The sequence below is a fragment of the Monomorium pharaonis genome, chromosome 5 (assembly GCF_013373865.1).
Source record: "Monomorium pharaonis isolate MP-MQ-018 chromosome 5, ASM1337386v2, whole genome shotgun sequence".
Taxonomy (NCBI): domain Eukaryota; kingdom Metazoa; phylum Arthropoda; class Insecta; order Hymenoptera; family Formicidae; genus Monomorium; species Monomorium pharaonis.
Genome location: NC_050471.1, coordinates 550,267 through 571,083, shown reverse-complemented (window position 1 = coordinate 571,083; position 20,817 = coordinate 550,267). Strand labels below are relative to the sequence as shown.

At 29.2% G+C, this 20,817-nt stretch overlaps 2 protein-coding genes across 2 annotated transcripts; one reads left to right on the top strand and one right to left on the bottom strand.

The window, feature by feature from the left end:
* The first annotated feature begins 200 nt into the window (after nucleotides 1-200).
* LOC105837141 lies at nucleotides 201-3,697 on the top strand. The gene is made up of 3 exons (XM_012681659.3): nucleotides 201-407; nucleotides 1,769-1,935; nucleotides 3,489-3,697. Exons 1-3 carry the CDS (start codon nucleotides 359-361, stop codon nucleotides 3,552-3,554), a joined length of 282 nt encoding a protein of 93 aa, XP_012537113.1. The 5' UTR covers nucleotides 201-358; the 3' UTR covers nucleotides 3,555-3,697.
* LOC105837140 (exocyst complex component 1) lies at nucleotides 2,529-19,405 on the bottom strand. The gene is made up of 11 exons (XM_012681658.3): nucleotides 17,694-19,405; nucleotides 15,834-15,988; nucleotides 13,603-13,830; nucleotides 10,718-10,954; nucleotides 10,127-10,370; nucleotides 9,483-9,700; nucleotides 9,232-9,419; nucleotides 7,173-7,540; nucleotides 5,669-5,814; nucleotides 5,404-5,598; nucleotides 2,529-5,165 (listed from the first exon to the last, which is right to left on the bottom strand). The coding sequence occupies exons 1-11, from the start codon at nucleotides 18,139-18,141 to the stop codon at nucleotides 5,013-5,015; spliced, it is 2,580 nt and encodes an 859-aa protein (XP_012537112.1). The 5' UTR covers nucleotides 18,142-19,405; the 3' UTR covers nucleotides 2,529-5,012.
* Nucleotides 19,406-20,817: the final 1,412 nt, after the last annotated feature.

The following is a 20,817-nucleotide window of genomic DNA, read 5'->3' as shown; positions in this document are numbered from 1 at the left end:
GTTAAGGCCCTCACACATGATTGACATAACCATAACGTAAGGTTTTGACGCGTCGGATTGGGCGACCATAACCGTAACCTGCCGTAACCGGCTAATTCAAGTACGTGATTGGTCGAAACCTTACTGTTACGGTTATTTCAATTCATGTGTGAGGGCCTTTATACTGTGTAAATACACCCTAATATACTTCTTTACATTATGTGCTTTTCATGTATGTTTATATTTTATGCGTGTTAAATTTATTGGAGTTTTTCGACATACTGACAGATTCAATCATTTTCTGTGATTCATTTCTTGGTTGTCGACTCTGCGTTGCAGATATTTGTGGCTGTATTGATCATAGATTAATTTCGCCAAAATGCTTAGGCACATGTTGCAGCCGATTATTCGCAATTTGGTCAAAAGCGGTGAGTTTCTTTTTAGAGTCTGTCTGTTCCAATGTACAATCAGCATCATACCTTATATAATGTATGTCTGCTATTCTGTACAAATGTTACTCTGTGCAAAGTCACAGTAATAAAAAATGATATATAAAAATCATTTTCTGCTAAAAAAATTTTTACCAAAAATTTTATTGAATCTAATAACATTTTGTTCTTTTTAGAATGGGTTATTAAATAAAAAATTAATTGATTTTAATAAAATGTTAATTCGTCAATACAAAATTGTAATTTTGCCTTGCAATTTTTTTAAAAATTTATTACAATAAAATTTTATTTTTTTATCAAATTGTATTAATAATTTTTAAATAAAATATACTTTTATTAAATTTTTATTTAAATGTTATCTTTTATTAAATGCAGAAAATAATCTTTTCAACGAAATATAATTAAAATTTTGTTATGTATTTATTAAAGTTTTTTCAAATTTAATGAAGTATCAAGTTTAATGAATTTCAAGTTGAAATTTTATCAAAATTTAATTAAAATTTTTCTACCAATTTTACTACAGTTTTCTGTTTTTAATGACAGATTCTTTAATCAACATTTCTTGCTTTAAATTTAAACAAAGTGACAAGTTTTTTTTTGTTATAAGAAGTTAATAATGCTCATATAAAGTCATATAATAAAGTTTTATAGTTTATCAAAGAATCTATTCTTTGCTACAATATAAACTTTAATTTGTTTGATTTTTTATGACACAACTTTGATTTGATAGTATTGCTCAATGTTTTTCTTAAACAAAAAATTATTACAAATTAGTGATTTAAATTGGAATTGTTATCAAAATTGAAAAATTATATTGAAATTGGAATCATTACTTGTTTTTGCATAAGCATATAAATCAGAAAGAATATATAAAAATGTATATAAATATATAAACTAAAATAAAATAATGTTCTGTTTGTGGAGAAATGTTACATATTAGAAATAAGAATTAAAATTTGAGTCACTTCACAATGAATATTAAACACACATAGTAAATGTGAATAAGATGTAAGACACGAATGTGTCCCACAAGACACAAAATAACTTATTATTTGTTTGTAGTGTTCATTGAGGAAACTGATTCTAAATCTGGTATTCATAGTTAATTTATATATTTAAGACCATCTTAAATGTTGTTTTATGTCATTAATCACCAATATAATATATATTATAGATAGAGCATCTTAAGACATTATTCAAAATTGTTTTAAAGAATCAACTATGAATACCGGACTAAAATTTTAATTTCTATTCCTGATATTTAATATTCCTCTATTGTACACAAGCCTTACAAAGGGTAATATTTTTTTCATCTAAATGTGCAATTTTTTTATGTAAAGGTACTCGTTCCGCCAGTTCACATGCAGCAGTAGATGTCAAATTAGCGACAATAAATGACATACCTCAATCGTGTGGGTTGTGGAAAGAACACTACGATGCAAGACAGAAGGTTTACAATGCTCAGTTGATCACAGGACTTGCTGTCCTAATTGGTACCATAACTTATGTACGTATAACAATTGTGCTTCCTTGGATAATGTGAAATTATCAAATTACAAAATCTCTCTTTTAATGTGGCTCATATCAGACTTCTCATTGGAGCTTAAAGATTACAAATTAAAGATTAATATTTGATCAATCAGATAATTTTAATGTTTTGCTCTAATTGATTGTATTTTAAACTGATATTTAGAGTCTGTTCTTAAATTTAAGATTGCATGAGTACAATCTTAAGAGATACAAGTACATTCATAAAATGTCATAAACCAATCACAGTAGCTTATTAATATTTGAAAACATTATTTAATTCTTAAAATAATAATAAAATATAAATTTTTAATTCTAATTTTCAATTTCCAATGCTTAATAATTCTGATACAGGCTTAAGAGCCGATTGTTTCTACTTCTTAGTAAACATATCTAAAGTAAATGTGTGTATCTATCTTATCTTTTTTCTAAATAAATAAAGACAAATAATAGGTACCTGTCGGGTAAAGCTTTCCAAAGAATTTGGAATAATCAATCCTAAGAGTAAAATTCTGTATATAATGGAGTTTTGTTTTTTATTTTAATCTTTAGAAGACCGACCCTATTTTAGACTTTTTTTTTTAGTTTTAATGCTATAATATTTTTTGTCTTTGTCAGTGGGTTAAACTATGAAAAAGATGACATCGCTCTAGCGCCTAATATTAGCCGGAAAAAAATTTTTTTTTGCTATATTTGAACTTTATATAATTATTTATTGTTAAAATGATTGTTTAACGTCATTTGCAATAAAAATGTGTTGAAAAATATATATAAAAACATAATTATATTGCACTTTATAAGGTATGATGAAGCAGTAAAATATCATTATACAAAGTAATCGATTGAAAAGAGCGTTAATTCGGAAGCTGGTTGAAAAAGGCGTTAAACAGGAAATCGATTGAAAATGGCATTAACTCGCACGCTCAAATTTTTCGCGTCAGTTTAAGTTGGCAGCACTGCCGAAATAATTTTGTTGCTCTATCTATATGTGCATATTGATTTTTTTATTTTAATATGTTTATATTTTAAATTTTAAATCAACACCAAAATTATTTTGGCAGTGCTGCCAACTTAAACTGACGCGAAAAATTTTAGCGCGCGAGTTAACGCCTTTTTCAACCGGTTTTCCAATTAATGCCTTTTCCAATCCGCTTCCGAGTTAATGCCCTTTTCAATCGGTTTCCAAGCCCTTTGATTCGGAAACGACGATATTACAATGAAAAAGGTAATTTTAGCTAAACAAATCGTGTTTCCGATAAATCTAATTATAAGCCTATTAAGCTTCCAGTCTCCGATAGATTAAGAAAATATTCTTTACTAAAGATAATCTTATTTAACAAAAAAATAATAATTGAGCAAGCGCTTTTCTTATCACTGGAATTTATATTTTTATGTTATAATTAACTTTATTATATTTTCGAGCTTTTCATTTTTAATATTTGTTGTATGTTGCAGATGGATTATGCACATAATATATTTACATATATAAGTTTACTTTATTTACTGTTTTACATAACTGCACTTTATTTTCAGATAAAAGTGTCAGGCGTTATTTTCTTTAACTTTGGTCCACCTGAGGAACCTGCTGAAAACAAATAAATCTGCAGAATATTAGATAACAAATACAAAAGCAATTTGGCTACATAGCTATGGAGAATGTTATGTGCAAGTTTACTTTATTGTGTAAGTGTAAATGTAACAATAACTTGTACTCTCCTCAATAAATAGTTCATATTTATGAATATGTTTATTTTAAAAAATTAATCCTACAAAAATGTATGTTGTACTAAAAAATGATACATTCTCGTATAAAATTTTAAAGGTGTATTTTTAAATATAAATAATATTGCAACCAATATAAATTAATCTTTATTTGATTATTATTCTACAATATTAAAATAAATCTTTATTATTATTTAAGTGCTATACAATTTTTTATGATAAAGATTGCAATGTTTTCACGCATATACGCGCGCACGCGCGCGCGCGCGCACGCACGCGCGCGCACACACACACACACACACACACACACACACACACACACACACACACACACACACACACACACACACACACACACACACACACAGACAGTGTGTGTGTATGTGTGTTTTAATTTGGACACCAAACACAATATATTTTTGAAAAAAATGTTTAAATGAAAATTTGGTAAGGTTTGAAGAGATCTGAAAAGATGGAAACTTCTATCTTTTTATTGTAAATTTGTATTTTATGGAAAAAATAAAAATTTGTTTTAGGTTTTCGCTAAACCTCCTGCAATAGGTACAAAATCACGTTCAAAGTTATTAGTTTGAAACTTTAACCAGTGCGCGATTCTTCAGCTGGTCTTACTTTTATTAGCTAAAATCTTTTAAAATAAGAACTTTAAGCATTATTTTACATCTGTTAAAGGAGATTTAGCGAAAAATTACCAAGAACAAAATTTTTTCTTAAAATACAAATCCACAATAAAAGTTTCCATCGAAAAAATCAACTTAGGTTTTATTAAGCCTAAAGTGGGCGCCGGACAAAGTATAAGTATTTAGTTCATCTGACGCTTCCTCTCCCTTTTTTGAACCATACAACTTTTATTTGAAATATTTTTTCAAAAATGCATTATTTTCGAGATATTTTAGTATCTAAATTAAAATGGAACATCCGCTATATATATATATATATATATATATATATATATTTGTATGTATTGTATGTATGTATGTGTGTACACTGCCCGACAATGATTCGTTCCTAGGCACTCTTCATGGAGTAAGCCAAACGTGAAAAGTAGCTATGGCGCAATCATCCAGCAACGGCTGATTGGACATATCTATCAACCTAATTATTGATCGAGTGAAGTCTACAAACTTCTTATCCCGTGAGGAGTGCCTAAAAACGAATCATTTTTGGGCAGCGTATGTATGTACATATGTACGTGTAAGATATGTATGAATGTATGGGTGTGTGTGTGTAAACAAAAAATTACATTCCTCTATGTAAATTTGTTATAATTATCAATAACTAAATAGAGTAATAAAGAAAAGAAAATTGCATTTGAATTTAATGAGATCGCGCTATTTCCGAAAAAAATTCTAAAATGTCTTGTATGGTAAATTCGAGTGTCACATTGCTGTCAGGATAACAACGTTGTATTAATTCTTCAATGTTCCTGTATTGTGCGATAAATTCATTTTGCATCTCGCGCCAAACAACCTAGAAATATTAGAAGTAAATAAAGCAATTATAGTAGACAAGAAAGCAATTTTTATTTTTAGAAATGCTGTACTGTAATTATTAAATTATCAAAAGTACTCATATCTCTCTCTCTCTCTCTCTCTCTCTCTCTCTCTCTCTCTCTCTCTCTCTCTCTCCCTCCCCCCCCCTCCCCCCCCCTCTCTCTCTCTCTCTCTCTCTCTCTCTCTCTCTCTCTCTCCCCCTCTCTCCTACTTACTTGTAGTAAATTCTCTTCTTCGCATAGGTGCTTCTCAACTTTTCGATACAAATTCTCTAGGCCTTTCTTAACTTCTCTCGCCGGATATTCTTTGACTACGCGTCGCAATTCCTGTTTACTAAAAGCCATCTGATAGCTAACTTCGGATTCTTTTACACCAGCCCCTACTTTAGCTTGTACACCCTCAAAGAAAAGCTAAAAAATAAGCAATCCTAAGTAACATATCCTTTTACAGTTGTATAAATATTTGTATATGGAAATTTACATTGAGTTTTTCCAGGGGTCGTCCAAAATACTGTGTAACATAAGCGCGAAGTGCGTCCTGATATTTTTGCTTAGCTTCTTTCCGTTCGTGATCCAAAACGGAGATTTTTAATTGCGAGAGAAGATCGTAAAGATGATGAAAATTTTCTATAAAGTGGCAAACATTAACCCTTTGTCTGTAAACTCCCCTGTCTTGTTAATTATTACTTGTGATAATAATTAGCAGATTGAATAAGTTAAAATTTTTTAATCTAAATTAAAGTTAATAAAATTACTAAACTTCTTTTACCGTTGACTAAACTGTTAGTTTCTTCAGATATAATAGCTTTGTTTACTAATATCACCCAAAAACTAGTTTTTAAGTCTATTGAAAAGCGTTCAATGGGTACTCATCTTACACCAAACTAGAATTACCTTAGTTCTTATACGTGATTAATTTAAATATAATTGAAGAAAAGAGGCCAATAGGAGTTCAGCGCGGTAATTAATGTGCAGTAATTGTGGTTTGATCTTTAATTTACTTTAAAGTATCTCCAAACGTTTCGACTACGGATTTTAGCCATCCTTAGTGTGTACATAATTAATAAAAAATTGTACATACATATTTATTACTTCCTCTTTTTCCTGTGGTAAGTAACTAATGGAATGTGATTCAAACAAGTTGGATGACTGTATTGAAATTTACCACTAACGTCTCACTTATTAAGTTTATGATATGTAGAAACAGTATTAATTTAGTTTAAAACATTGAATAGTAACCACGTTGAACTTACCACAGGATAATCAGAATATCTTGTTATTTTAAAAGAAAAAACAAATGACCGTTATTATAGCGCTGTCATTGTGATGTATCATACTTAATAAAAATAATTTGCTAATATTAATGCATTCATACACGTCACAATTACAATTTATATAACATTGTCAGTATTATAAACTTATGAGTCTTGTGTAAAATTGGTTTTTTTGTTAATTTTTGACTGAACTATTGTTGCATGTTTTTGAAGTTGTTCAATGTATGTCTAACGGAAAACTGATCCCGTTATCCTGTCAAATCGTCTAGCTGTTATGTGCTGTTTACATGAATGTAGTCTTTCAGAATTTCTATTTGTATTGAGAATTTATCTTATTGGTTGTTTCATTATAAGCGTGCCTAAGTATTCTGTATCTGTTTGTTAATTAAGTTTGTTGTTCTGCCTTTTAATATGAATTCCAGATATTAATCTTTTATTGATGTTTTTTCCACATCCAAAATCCTTACGTCTTTCCAATCAAATTCATGATTGTAATTCATCCTATGTTCCATTATAACAGATTGTGAGTTGGTATTATGATTAATATGATTTTTATGTTTGTTAATTCGTGTCTTTAGTTATCTGCCCGCTTGACCAACATAAGATGCATTACAATTTTTACAATTAATTTTTTAACTAGTTACTGATCCTCATAATTAATAATTGAAATTAGAGTAGGCAATTTTATTAATTATTGAATTTTTCAATTACCCATTTTTATAACTTCCTGCGGCGTCTTGTGGTGTTCTCGGCTATGAATAACAATAGCTTCAAACATAGTGCTTACGAGCTTCGTGTACCATTTCTCGAGATCGACCTTTCTATCGGAATTTCGGAAAATCTTTTCCGCAGTTCTTGCAAATGGTCCAAAATTTTCTATGTACGGCAATATACCACATTTGTGCCGACGATTGACTTTCGTGTCACATAATATGGACTGTAGCTGTGTTTGCATGAATTTGTCAAACGCTCGTTTCACATGAATCAAAGCAGATGCGAACGTCATCGATAAAAATGAGCCGGTGTCTTGAGCAGACATGACGTGTTGTGATAAACGAACTAATACATACATGCACCAACTGCAAATACATAATTATAGATATAATTACATTTTGTGCGTATGTGTACACACACACACACACATCTTACATATATAAAGAATTAGTAATGATTAACTAAAAAAATAAATAATAAATTTAAAAGTTTAAAAATTAATAGCTTTTAACTTAATATTTAAAAGAACTATTATTATAAAAATAATTATTTTTGCATCTCAAAAAGAATTTATAATTAATGACATACAATTGAGTTTTTTTTTAATTCTCTGTACTATCTGGACAGCCATATTATATCTGCCATTATGAATTTTGATATTATCTTTGTCATTTAATTTTAAATCTGTAACATAACCTTGAAAAATGGATTTACTACAAAAATATCCAATTTTCACTAATTTACTAGCTAATGGGGGCCATATTAGATCCATATTAGATCATGTTGAATTTGCAAAATCTGAATCCAGATTCAGAATCAGCGATCTAAAAAATGTATGCAAAGTTTCAAGAAAATCTACTGAAAAATCTCTAATTTGGCAATCAAAGAGTTAAGAAAAAACTAATATGCCATTGATTTTTTCAAATTAAAAAAATGTTTTTTAAAAATATTTTTTTATAATAAATAGTAAATAGCTTAACATAAGAAAGGTATTTCGGTGACTAAATTAATTTTAAAATATTTGGAAAAAACAAAAAAAAAATTAATATTATGTACCTTTGAAACTAAACAAGTAGTGTTAATAACTATGTTTACACGTCAGCCTTAATCGGATTTAATAACTACCGTAGCTTTTAAGCAGATCAATCACAGCTATTCTTCAGAAAAGTAAAACGATTGTGATTGGTCTACTTACCAAGTACGATAGTTATTAAACTCGATTAAGGCTGACGTGTAAACATAGACAATGATAGTTCGATATCGTTATACTATGCAGCTTTTTTTGTCGTATAATATGTGTGCAATACTATTAACGATACTGAACTGTCGTTAAGTTATAGAATAGGCCCTTTGGTTTGTTCAAACTCAGCGAGTGAACGCACACAAAAATAGACGCTCCAACGTCAAAAAGATAGGCGTTGTAACATTTATCCTTTTTTGCAAAAATTTGAAGTGAGATTATGTCGACGTCCATGGGACAGTTACTGCCTTTCAGTAAAGACATACAATGTTTCTCTTACATTATGTGCTTTATCAATTTCATTGTAAAAAAATTCTTTCTGTACTCATTGCAATAATAATTTGTTCCTTGTATTCTCCTGTGACAACACTTTAAATCATGATCCGCTGACACGAATCACAAATTTAGAATAGATTGATTGTTACTTGAGAAGGGTCCAAAGCGAAGGCCAAAACGTTGTAATCACTTGGAGTTTTAATAAAACTTGCCAGTTGCGTCGACATAATCTCACTTCAAATTTTTGCAAATCATTACTGGCGATCTTTCAAGGATTTTGTTTTTGTTTATACTTTTTTGTTTACTATCCGTCATATTCATCGAGACAGCGGAGAAATGGAAGTATTTGGCTCGCGCGAGCTGAGTTTGCACAGGCCTGAACTAAATTGTTTCGTGGGATCATATGAAGGAGTCATAAATTAATATCAAGAATCACTTTCAAAATTTTTAGAACCACCTTGTATATAACAAATTAAAAGTCTCTTAGAAAAAACTCCAAATGATTTTAAGTGGAAATCATTTTTTTAAAGCTCAACTCACAAGCTATCGATTTTGTCCAGAAAACCGATAAAATTGTTTAACTCAATTTCCAACGACGGGAATATCGCGGCCATAGTTGCGCGTACGTCTTCATTCACCTGACGCTCCAGTCTTTTACTCGTTGTTGAAGTTACTGATCCGGGACTTGCCGCGCCGTTACTTACATTTTCTACTTCTATTTCACTACTCTGCATAAAATAACGAATATTCATAATCAATTCAAGAAGTTAGAAATTTAGCGATGTGCTTACTTTGGAGGGTGAAAGAACAGAATCCAATTGAAGAAATGAGACGCAGAAGCCTTGTTCGGCGAGACATACTGGCTGCATTTGCGAAAGTACGCAATCGAGGACTGAGTCTAGAAGATTTCCTTCGTCTATCAAAGTCCATACTTCGTTACTCAGCAAACAGATAGGCGCCGGATTAATCAGATCCTCACCTTTCTGACTGCTAGACCTTGATGTATTTGCTTGAAACATACCACCACGTTGTTAATAAATATAATTTATGAGAATAATGTACGTAATAAAGCGTCAGTAAACAGAATACGCAATTCTACTTTAATTATTAAGACGTTTAAATGCTCATTGCTTACTTATTAATTTGAGTTAGTTCTTAATTTTTCAAAAAAATAAAATCGAAAAAATCCAGTTTCTTTCCAAAAAAAACGACTGTAACAATGAACTTTTTGATGTGAATTACTTGTTAGAAATTTTAATGTGAAATAAGAAACTTTAAAACTATTGACACGGAGAACAATAAAGATGATTTTATTTAAAAGAAAAAACCGAAAAATATGGCAAGAGAAAAACTGGAAAAAAATTTTTTCCCATTTCCAAGAATTTTTCCAGATTAAAGATATTAATTGAATCTATTGTAAAAAAATCTATTCTACCTTGCAGATTACGTTTGTTGATAAGCTTATTCTTAGCCTCTTCGAAAAAACGTTTCAGATCTCTTTTATACAATTTGCTCATGGTATCAGTATAAACTTTGGTTAATTGAACAAAGGCTTTATTATCTAATGCTCTTAACAATTGCATCAATTCGGTATACGATACGAGCTCGTGATGAATGCCTTGATGAGTTGGTAAAATTAGATCTGTCATAGAAGTCGATGTATCTCCAATGTCATTACCCTAAAATTTTATTAAGAAAATTGAAAAAGTATTCCTGTTTTAATTATGCAGGGTTCGATAACAGGTGGAGGAAAAATTTTAATGAATAATTCTAGATGAAATAGGACATAAACAGCGCTTAAAATCATGTAAATATTTCAACTTTTATAATTAAAAAACAAAGCTTTATCACAGTTTTAGTATTCTTGACATTTTCTTTATATTTTCATACTTTTCTTTTTTTTATGATATAGAACCACTTCTTCAATCTTCTCCCACCTGTTGCTGAACATTCTGCCAAAAATTACATAATCAAGTTATATTAGTAAGAAAAAAAGAGAAATTGTTAAAATTAATTAAGATATTACCAAGTGTATAAAAAGATTATTTAAATGTCTAGCGACGATGACTGAAAATTTCGCTTTAAGTTTGTCCAATCGTCTTTTCTGTTCAGTGACAGCACTCAGCTTGTCCAGGCCTGGTGGAAGAGGTGCTGTAATAGCTTTTAAGAGCGCTGCACCAGCAAAGCCAAGCTCTTCTCTTTCGCCCGGAAGTTCAGCTTCGTTCAAAGTACGCTGGTGTGTTGCAGAAATGTCTAAGTGGGACTTAAAGAGAAACAAAATTATAAAATTTATTCTCGACAGATACAACGTGGAATCTGATAGAAAATACGATTCTGATTTAAAAATTCATATTTTTGTAAGTGCTTTTTTAATAAAATTATTGTAAGGATATTATATATTTTTCTTTAAATATTGTATATTGCAACTAAATTAAATTTCATAACTTAATAATTAAATATAAAATAATAGTAAGTTAATTCTTCAACTGATAAATGTTTTTAAAATTTAGATTGCCTATTTCAGATCTTGGTGCTAAATATATATTTTCTATTAATTAAATATTATAAAAAAATAATACCATATACCTCGGTAATCGAATTGGGAAGATGCCCTTATGAGAGATCCAGGTACGAATCCTGGTTGAAGTATTATTTTTCGCAATAAATTATTTACAAAAATATAGTTAAAACTTGTTGTCGTCAGCAATGAATAATCAAAAAATAATAACTCCAATTTGGTGGATTCGACCCAAATGGCAATTTTATTGTAGATTAAATTGTTAAATATAAGTACAACATTTCGATCTCAATGAGGTCTTTCTCAAGTACAAATTGATCAAAATTTTCCACTTGTCGCCGCAAGTCACGGATCATACATTATATAAATTGACAAACAATTGAATAACAAATAAATAACTGAATAAAATATAATAAATTTAAAACTAAAAACAATGAAAACTTATATGTTTCATACACCGGATATTAACAAGTCAAAATATAAAAAATATAAAAAACAGAACGTGTGAAAACTCAAATCAATATAAATTACAAATGTAAAAAAAAAGTAGTAATAGTCATTATATAAAATACAACGTATAAGAACTGAGTCAATACAAATTTAAAGTGTAAAAAAAAAAAAAATTATACTGATAGATCTGCACAGTCTAAATACAAAGATGCAATTAATTTTTTTCGTAAATTTTACAAAAATTATCGTAAAACATAAGCTTTTCCCTACAAATTAAAAAAAAATGCAATCTGTACGATTCTTTTTGGCCGAGTTATGACATATCAAAGTTATCTATGCATTTTAGTCTGTTTATGCCTGTTACCGCCAGCATTTCTTGATGCGCACTATTGCTGGTAAAATTTTGCGAAACGCGCGCGCGCGCGTGTGTGTGACATATTGAATGAAAGAAATAAGAAAATATTCCCTGGAAGAAATACATGTTTCCCAGATAGCACAAAATATTTATAAGAAAGAAAAATATTTATGATAAATATTTTGTACATATTTTTATGTCCGATATAAATGTCAGGTATAAAAAAATTGTGATAAACATTTATGAAAATATTTAAAATACATATTTATACCATTATTATCAAAGAATATAAAAAATATTTCAAGTTCTTATACCATAAATATTTTTCAGTACATTAAAAAAATATATTCTATATACTGTTGATAACAATTTTTGTATTATTTCTAAATGGTTTATGAAAATAATTATATAATCTTTAAAAAAAATTTTTTTAAATAAATTTGTAAAATATTTATAAATATTTATGATAATATTTTGTGCTATCTGGGTTGTACCTAATGTGTATTATCTCCTCGTCTCTGAATGACTTTTTGAAGATGCTCGTGCATATTAATACAAAATCTAATATTGCATTTTGAGGAATTTCATGCTATACGCGCTATAATGCTATCTCCGTGCAATATTTTCTTCCGTTCAACACATCACACACACAAAATCTTGATAATTATCTCGAGACCAAAGGACAAAAGTCAGTTTAGAACAAAAGTGGGCTTATGTCTTCGGTGTCCATATCCCGCGCTTACAAGCAATTAGCCGATTTACTGCACTAGTTGCATAAATATATATTATTTATAGTACAGAACTAGAGCAACCAGATCTAACGTTGAATTATTATGGAAATATTTAAAAAGCTAAAAACTGAAACTAATAAACATAGGTATAAATTTATTTTATTTAAAATAAAACCAAAAAGTTTAAAAGCCAAGCTGAATATATACGCTTATATAATTAATAAGAAATAAAAAAGTGAACTTTATCTTTTAAAAAATCAACGTTATCGAATTAATAATACATTTCGATCATGTTATTAAGTCATTTTCTGTGTGTTAAAATTCTTAATCATTTCACACCACATAAGTTTATGCTTAATATATTATAACGTCATTATAAACAATTTTATAATCTACCATGAAGTTTCTGTTTTAACTTTATATGACATTATACATATTAAACGTAAGCTCATGTGCAAAAATAATTTGAATAATTTTAAATTGTAACCTAGAACCATATTGAAGATGATCTAATAACATCTGTTTGTCAATTATTAATTTGATGTAACGTTAATTTTTTAATAACAATATCAGCATATATATTCAAGCTTGGCTTTCATGTTCTTTTGGCTTTGCTTTAAATTTAATCAAGTTCAGTTGAGTTTATTTAATATGAATTAATGTTTTTATAATTTTGTTAGGGTTCTAAAATAAAAGGCATAAAACAATAATTTTATTTAAAAAAATAATTTATGTACATGAAAACAACAATCGAAATCATTTTTTTCTATCAGATACTTCAAGCCTCTATTATTTTGTACAATTATATTAAGAAAAGTTCAATATATTATTTTACAATTATATTCTTATTTACTTACAATGACTAGATTTAGTTTATCCAGTAGAAGCCTGGCATTATTATTTGCCGTATGTATAGCCTGATTTTTTTGCCCAACTCGAGCCATAACTTCTCTTATTCTTCCTAAAGCCTCATCATACGCTGCTAATCGCGCTTCTACGATAGAAGCTTCGATTATTGCAGCATCTATACTGTTCATCAGTTGAGTTACTCTTTGCTCCGATGCTAAGACTGAATGTATGTTTTCCTATAAGTGAAAATAAAATAAAATATTAATATTATAAATTTAGCAATATCAACTTGAATATTAGTCAAATAAAGGATTATAAGTCAGGAAAGAATATTAATCAAATAAATGTCTATACATAAAATATAAATAATTTATATCACAATTTAAATTGTTTTATGTATCATCTATGAATTATCAGATTCCGTCCAAAATAGTGCAAATTATTTAATTTTGTGATTTCTATAATATTATATACCACTTTAAAAAAAGGAAATTTTTCATATACCAAAAATTTAGACTATCTTCAAACCGCTAAAACTCAGCAAAAAAATCATCGCAAAAGCAAAATTCAAAAAGCGTTTTAAAAATTAAAACTTCTTCTTTCAAACGTTTTTGTCAATTTCAGTTATCTTTTTTCTTACAAATATAGCACACTGATAAAGCTTGATCCATTGAAATAAAAATTTTTTATGCAATTTTGCTGTGCTGCAACTGGCGTGAAAAAAATCATAGAGAATTTCTGTTATTTGCATCTTGTAACAGGATTTTTTCCCTTTATTTTGGTCGTTTATTGCTATGCGATTTTTTAAATTAAGTTATTGAGATTTTAAGAAAAAATAGTCATGAAAAAAAATGGACCAAAACGTAGTAGTTTTATAATAAAACTAGCCAGTTTGGTCGACTACAATCAATTATCTCCATTTCTTAAATTCCTACTGGTGACGATAGGTTCCAATAACTATTATTAAAAAATTGTCATTTTGACTTTCATCGCTTATTACTCGTGAAGTGATCACCATACAGCGCTCTGCAAAAAAGCGACGGGAAGCTGAAAATTTACATTTTCGAATGCTATTATTGCTTTTTTCATAAATTCACTTTTTTAACAAATCACGTTCAAAAATTATGTAAAAAAAATTGCATATTTTACGGTTTTTATTTAATTCAATATTTGTCGTGAAGAAAGATCCAATCACATCGCCAAAGCAAAGTTTTATAGTACGATTACTCCCCAGTAATAAATAATGACGTTCACGGAATAAAACATTTTTATTCCATGTGTTTATCATTCTTGGAATTGCTGAAATTGCTTACAACGCTTTTTCAAAACACATATGTGAATAGGTGTGTACTCGTAATGTCTACATATAATGTTTACATAATTTTCGTTCGGTATATGAAAAGTGTTCAGTATTTTTTTTAGTAGTATATATTTTTGAATAATATTATAATGTTACTATTATTTATAATATACTATTTTATTAATACTGAAATCAGATATATTAATAATTTTAAAACTTAACTATTTTAAAAAGACTAAAAAATAAATTTAATTTTGACCTACTGGGCAGATTTAATTTAATTAAATCTGGCCAGTTAGGTCAAAATTAAATTTATTCTTAAGTCTTTTTATTCTTTTACTGACGAAGTGAAGATTACATTGGATTATTAACTATTTTAATACTACTTTTTTCTGTATTTTGTTATCCAATTTACAAACCGTGACATTTGTATTCATCAACCAACTAATGATTCTCGTAAAATACATCTAAAATGATAAAAGATGGCATAATCCTCATGTTGTAACTGAACAGAATTCGGAAGTTTGCCATTTAGACCTATTCAGCATTTAATATAATATTAATTACTTTAATTTTTTGTTTAATCTGTTTCGATGTGTTCGGAAAATTGCGTGTTAAATCTGACAAATGTCTTACAGAATAGATTTGAGCATTGGAAAGACAAAGTTTGAATTTTTGAAAACCTTGCCAACTGTAATATGTGAATTGTACTGCTATTTTCTATCATCTTCGGTGTACTTTACGAAATTAAGTGGCTGATAAGTAAAAAAAATTAATTTTGTCACGTATGTAATAATTACATTGCTCATATTGTAATATAAAAAATACTCATATAATGTAAATAATACACAAACCATGTTCTCTTGAAATGTATGACACAACCCTTATTTTAAATGTCTTACAATATTTTTCATAAAAAAAGTTAAACATTTTTTTTACCCCATCAAGAATAGACAGATCTTTTGAAAGAGTTTCCATAAAAAGTTCAGCGTTGGAAACAGCATATTCACAATTTTCCATCATTTGTTTCAAGTCAGCAGCTTCCTTTTCAGTAATAGGTTGATAATCCAAACTAATAGGTGATGTCAGAAGATCTAAAAAGTGTTGTACTATTAAATAAAAGAATTAAAGGGTTTTTTGTGAATACATGCTGAAAAAATTGTTATATCTCACAATATTAGAAAAAATTTTACATTTGTAAAATTTTTTTATAAAATATCTCAAATGTCTTCAAATTTTGTTCAAAAATTATAGATATGACAAATTTTAGAATATTAAAAAATCTTAGAATATTATATTTCAGAATTTACAAATATATATAAAAAAACATGAAATTGACATCTAGAAAAAATATTGATTTCTTTTTAATATTTTTAAAAAGTGTTACAATTCATATAATAAATTTGATAAGTTTTCGAGAAAAATATAAAAACTTATACATAAAATTACGTATTAAATACATTATATATAAATTATAAAAGTTTATACAAAAACTTTATGAAATTTTTATAAAATTATATGAAGAATTTACCTCTGTTGAACTGCCCCCTCCCCCTACCATGCAAAAATAAAAACCTGAATAACCCAAAATTATGAGCTATTTATAAATTCTTATATGCCACCAATTAAAATTTTTAAGCTCATTATTCTGGGTAGAAATTTAACATTTTTTGTGAGGCTGAGTCAACACTCAGCTCAAAAATTTTAATTTGTGGCATATACAAGTTCATAAATAACTCATAATTTTGCATTATTTGTTTGTATTTTTATATGGGGGAGGGGACAGCTCAACAGAAATGAAATTTTTAAGAAAAATTTTCTAATTTATATAAAAAACTCCAATTTGCATAAGAAAAATATGATGTAAACTTTTTGTCGCCAGTGATAATAAACAATAAATAAGTAAACTAAGTCGACTTTTTGGCAAATTAGTTTATTAAATAAACGACGTTTTGACCATTGATTTGGTCCTCTTCAGGTATAAATACAAGTGCTTAATTTACGACATAATGACTTAATATATTCGGACCAATGAATATGAAGCGAGTTCTACAATAGATACAACATAGATGTAAAATCAATCATAACATTAAGAATAAAAATGTAACAATACAGGAAAATAGAGAGCAAAGGCAGAGAGAAAGATATAATGAAAATAAAATATTAAGAACTTACATGTCCAAAGTTAATAAATAAAATTATAAATCAAGTATAATAAAAAATAATAAAAATAATAAGATAAACCATAATTTGAAAGATCAAAATATAAAATATGTACAATGTATAATGAGTCTGCAAATCAGCTGAGGATCAATAACAAAACAATCCCTAAGATATATACAAAAAGTAAACATTAAGCAATCTTTATATTCTATTATATAATGCGTTTAAGTTTTCAGTATCTTTCTGTAAATGTGTTTACAGAAAAAAATATGTTTACTAGACTGATTGAGTTCTAATTAGGCTCAATCGAAAACTTGAGGGGTTGATTTAGACATATAAAAAAACCATTTTTATAAAATTATACAAAAATTCTGAAAAAAATCTGGAATTTATAAAGCAATTCTACAAAATTATATTAACTTCTAAAAAATTTTTTAAATTTGTATAACATGTTTGAATTTATGTACAAAATAATTTTCAAAACAAATATTAAATTACATGGAAAATCTAAAAAAATTTTGAAATTTACACAGAACTTTTATAAAATTACTTATATAAAAAATTCTAAGAAAAATTTTCATTAAAATAACTAAATATGATGGCAATTGCAAACATTCATCAAATTAAAAAACATACCAGATGTAAATGTGATACTGTCACTTTCCTTTAATGAAGTTGGGTCAATCAGCCATTCTTTGGGAATATTTTTGAATTCTGGCCTCTGAGTCAGACTACATGAATAAGTATATAAATTACTAATAAACGTTCGCCTTTCCTGTACGGTAGTGGCTGACCATTTGTAAACTTTGTCAATATGCATCTCTATATCCATAGAATCATATTTTACACCATCTATGATTTGTATGTCGCTCAGAGGCCACGATTGTTTTTTTTTAAAAACATTTTTGTCATTCTTCTTAACTTGATACAATATGAGAGATCCTGGTGTATCCGTTGTTGTGGCTAAGCACAGAAAACTCATCTTTTTCTTCTTATAAGCTTTGCTAACATAGCATACACTGAGCAACTTTTCATCACTAACGGTGAATATCTCCCTTTGCAAGGTGTGTCGAATTGCTGCCATAGCTAGTTTGGTTAGTGTATAATGTTATATTGTGTACTTATGTTCCTTGTTTAGTTGATTACAATTTTATTTTCACTGAATCATATCACTTTATTATAATTTTAACGATGCAATGTGCAGTTTATACATTTTGTTTCTTATACTGATCAACTTTATCAATTTCAATAACTTAAAATAAAACTCTTAAATTTGAAAAAGATAAAAATTCATACTTTTGGAGTTGTAAAATACCTTTAAACGCTTAAATATAGATTTATCTCATTTTAAATACAAAGAAGAGATTACAAGCAATGCAAACAAAAATCATATGAGATCTAACTTTGTATAAAGCAAAATTAAATACACACTGCAGTAAATTTGCATGAAGAGAATCATGTTAGATTTTTATAGCGCCTTCTCTCGATTGTTAGTTAATTATAAAACATATAACTCATATAATATAACCAAATAATAAAAATTTACAAATTGTACAGAAACAATAATATAATGGCACTGTGTTAAGAAATTCCAAAGTTTCTCATGTGTCAGAAACATATTCATACTGCTCATATATATTCGCAAGATAACATTTTATGCGAACATCGTTGAAAGTCTTTGCATCAAGTAATTACTATCGTTTTTCGTAATAAATTGTGTGACATAAAACTGTAAAGATTATCTTCCTAATCTATTCTTTTTTTTTTGTGGTTTTAATGTGTCAGATCTAAGATAGATATATGGCACGTATGCTTCTTATCTATGCGGGATGGCTCCCGCCCTTCTCTATATGATTCTTCCAGTAGACTTTATGAACTGATATATTACTTTGAGTGTGCTTAATTCTTCTTTTTTTAACCAGCTCCAGACGCTATCCGCCAAATCTATTCTTTTTTTTTTTTTTTGGAGGTTTATTGTGTCTGATCTTATGCAGATATATGACACGTAGCCAAATCTATTCGCGAAAAATATAGGTTATGTTCAGAAAACATCTAAGGAAACACCTTTGAGTATATATACATGAAGGAGGAATGCCAGCACTGAAAGTGTGTCCAAGCAGAGAGGAACCTGAGAGCGGCCACCGCGGCTTTTTTCGTGCGACCAATATTTGACTAGCATCAGCGCCAAACGTGGATGTAAAGCCCGTTCTACATTAATTGCAGTCGCCAGTTGTAATTTGCAACACCCAATAAATGTCGAGCTTTAACTAGAAACTAAGCGCCTATTGGATGTCGCAAGTCGCAACTAGCTGCTTGCGATTAATGTAAAACAGACTTTACATCCACGTTTGGCGCTGATGCTAGTCAAATATCGGTCGCACGAAAAAGGCCGCGGTGGCCGCTCTCAGGTTTCTCTCTGGTCCAAGATCTGTGCGAGAGAGAAAGGTATATCATGATACTTGCTCTCTCTGCGCATGCGTCAAACGCTATATATGTACAATGGCTGGCATTGCATATTTCACACACACATACAATTCGTAATTAAGTACAAAAGTGCACAAGAAGTGCACAAGTCTTTTTTCCTGTGGGAACAGGTTCGTAACTATACAATCTGGGCCCGATTCTCGAACTCGTACGAAAAAAATTTCTTACAAAGATAACACTGTGCATTCATTAAGTGGTACATAATTTAGAATCTAAAAGATGCATGCCAATCAATGAATGCACAGTATTACTTTCGTGTGTAAAAATTTTTTTGTACTAATTGTAACAGCCCAAGGCTCAAGTAGACACCAAAGGTGCGTTCGGGGAGACGCTATTAGCGCTACCAGCATCAGTCCATCATCTTCATTACTCATTAAAAGTAGAACAAGGATAAACTGATGCTGACAGTGCTAATAGCGTCTCCCCGAATGCACCCTAAGTAAGTAGGCTCGCACCTGTCGTACTGCTCGTATGGTGGCACTTCTTTCTTTCAAGAAAACGGAGTGATGGGGATGTTCAACACGAAAAGAGACAAAATATATGAGAATTAAAGACCTATAATCATATGGTCTGTTCTTTCTAGCTGCACTGTTGCACTGGTGCAATAAGTTGGAATGAGAAAAAATATACTTGTCTTACTTTAACTTATTGCACCAGTGCAACAGTGCAGCTAGAAAGAACAGACCAAAAGATTCGCCAATGGCGAACACAATTTTGATTGGTCACTTGAGTCACATGGTTTATCCGCCATTGCGTACCCACACTGGGCGAGGAAAAGAGGAGAGTGCTCTGTGTTGAGCAGTATAGATTAAAGGAATATGTGTCAGAAATTATAAGGTAATTCAATCTCTGCACTCTTGAGGGTCACTATATTTTGACGATACACTCAGGAAGAACAAGAAAAATTAAATTTGCATCTGTTATATGGCTGCGTACAACTTGGAGCAGGCTTGCATTGTTTACTATCAGGGGCTCTATTCTTGAATTTATTCGCAAGAGAAACGTATTCGCAAATTCTGTTCTTACAGAAAAGTTAGAAATTTATTGGCTATCGTATGGCTATTAACCAATAAACTTACAACTTTCTGTTAGAGCGAGTATTTGCGTATACGTTTCTCTTGCGAATGACTTCAAGAATCGGGCCCCTGGGGCTCGATTCTTGAATTCATTCGCAAGAGAAACGTATTCGCAAATTCTGTTCTTACAGAAAAGTTGGAAATTTATTGGCTATCGTATGGCTATTAACCAATAAACTTATAACTTTCTGTTAGAGCGA

Excerpts from the sequence above, each read along its gene's own strand:
- LOC105837141 (XM_012681659.3), top strand. The coding sequence starts at position 359 with ATGCTTAGGCACATGTTGCAGCCGATTATTCGCAATTTGGTCAAAAGC. Across the intron at positions 408-1,768 it reads TCGCAATTTGGTCAAAAGCG|GTACTCGTTCCGCCAGTTCA; the intron begins GTGAGTTTCTTT and ends TTTTATGTAAAG. Across the intron at positions 1,936-3,488 it reads TAATTGGTACCATAACTTAT|ATAAAAGTGTCAGGCGTTAT; the intron begins GTACGTATAACA and ends CTTTATTTTCAG.
- LOC105837140 (XM_012681658.3), bottom strand. The coding sequence starts at position 18,141 with ATGGCAGCAATTCGACACACCTTGCAAAGGGAGATATTCACCGTTAGT. Across the intron at positions 9,420-9,482 it reads CTGTTCTTTCACCCTCCAAA|AGTAGTGAAATAGAAGTAGA; the intron begins GTAAGCACATCG and ends TATTTTATGCAG. Across the intron at positions 5,815-7,172 it reads GCAGGAAGTTATAAAAATGG|AAAATTTTCATCATCTTTAC; the intron begins GTAATTGAAAAA and ends GCCACTTTATAG.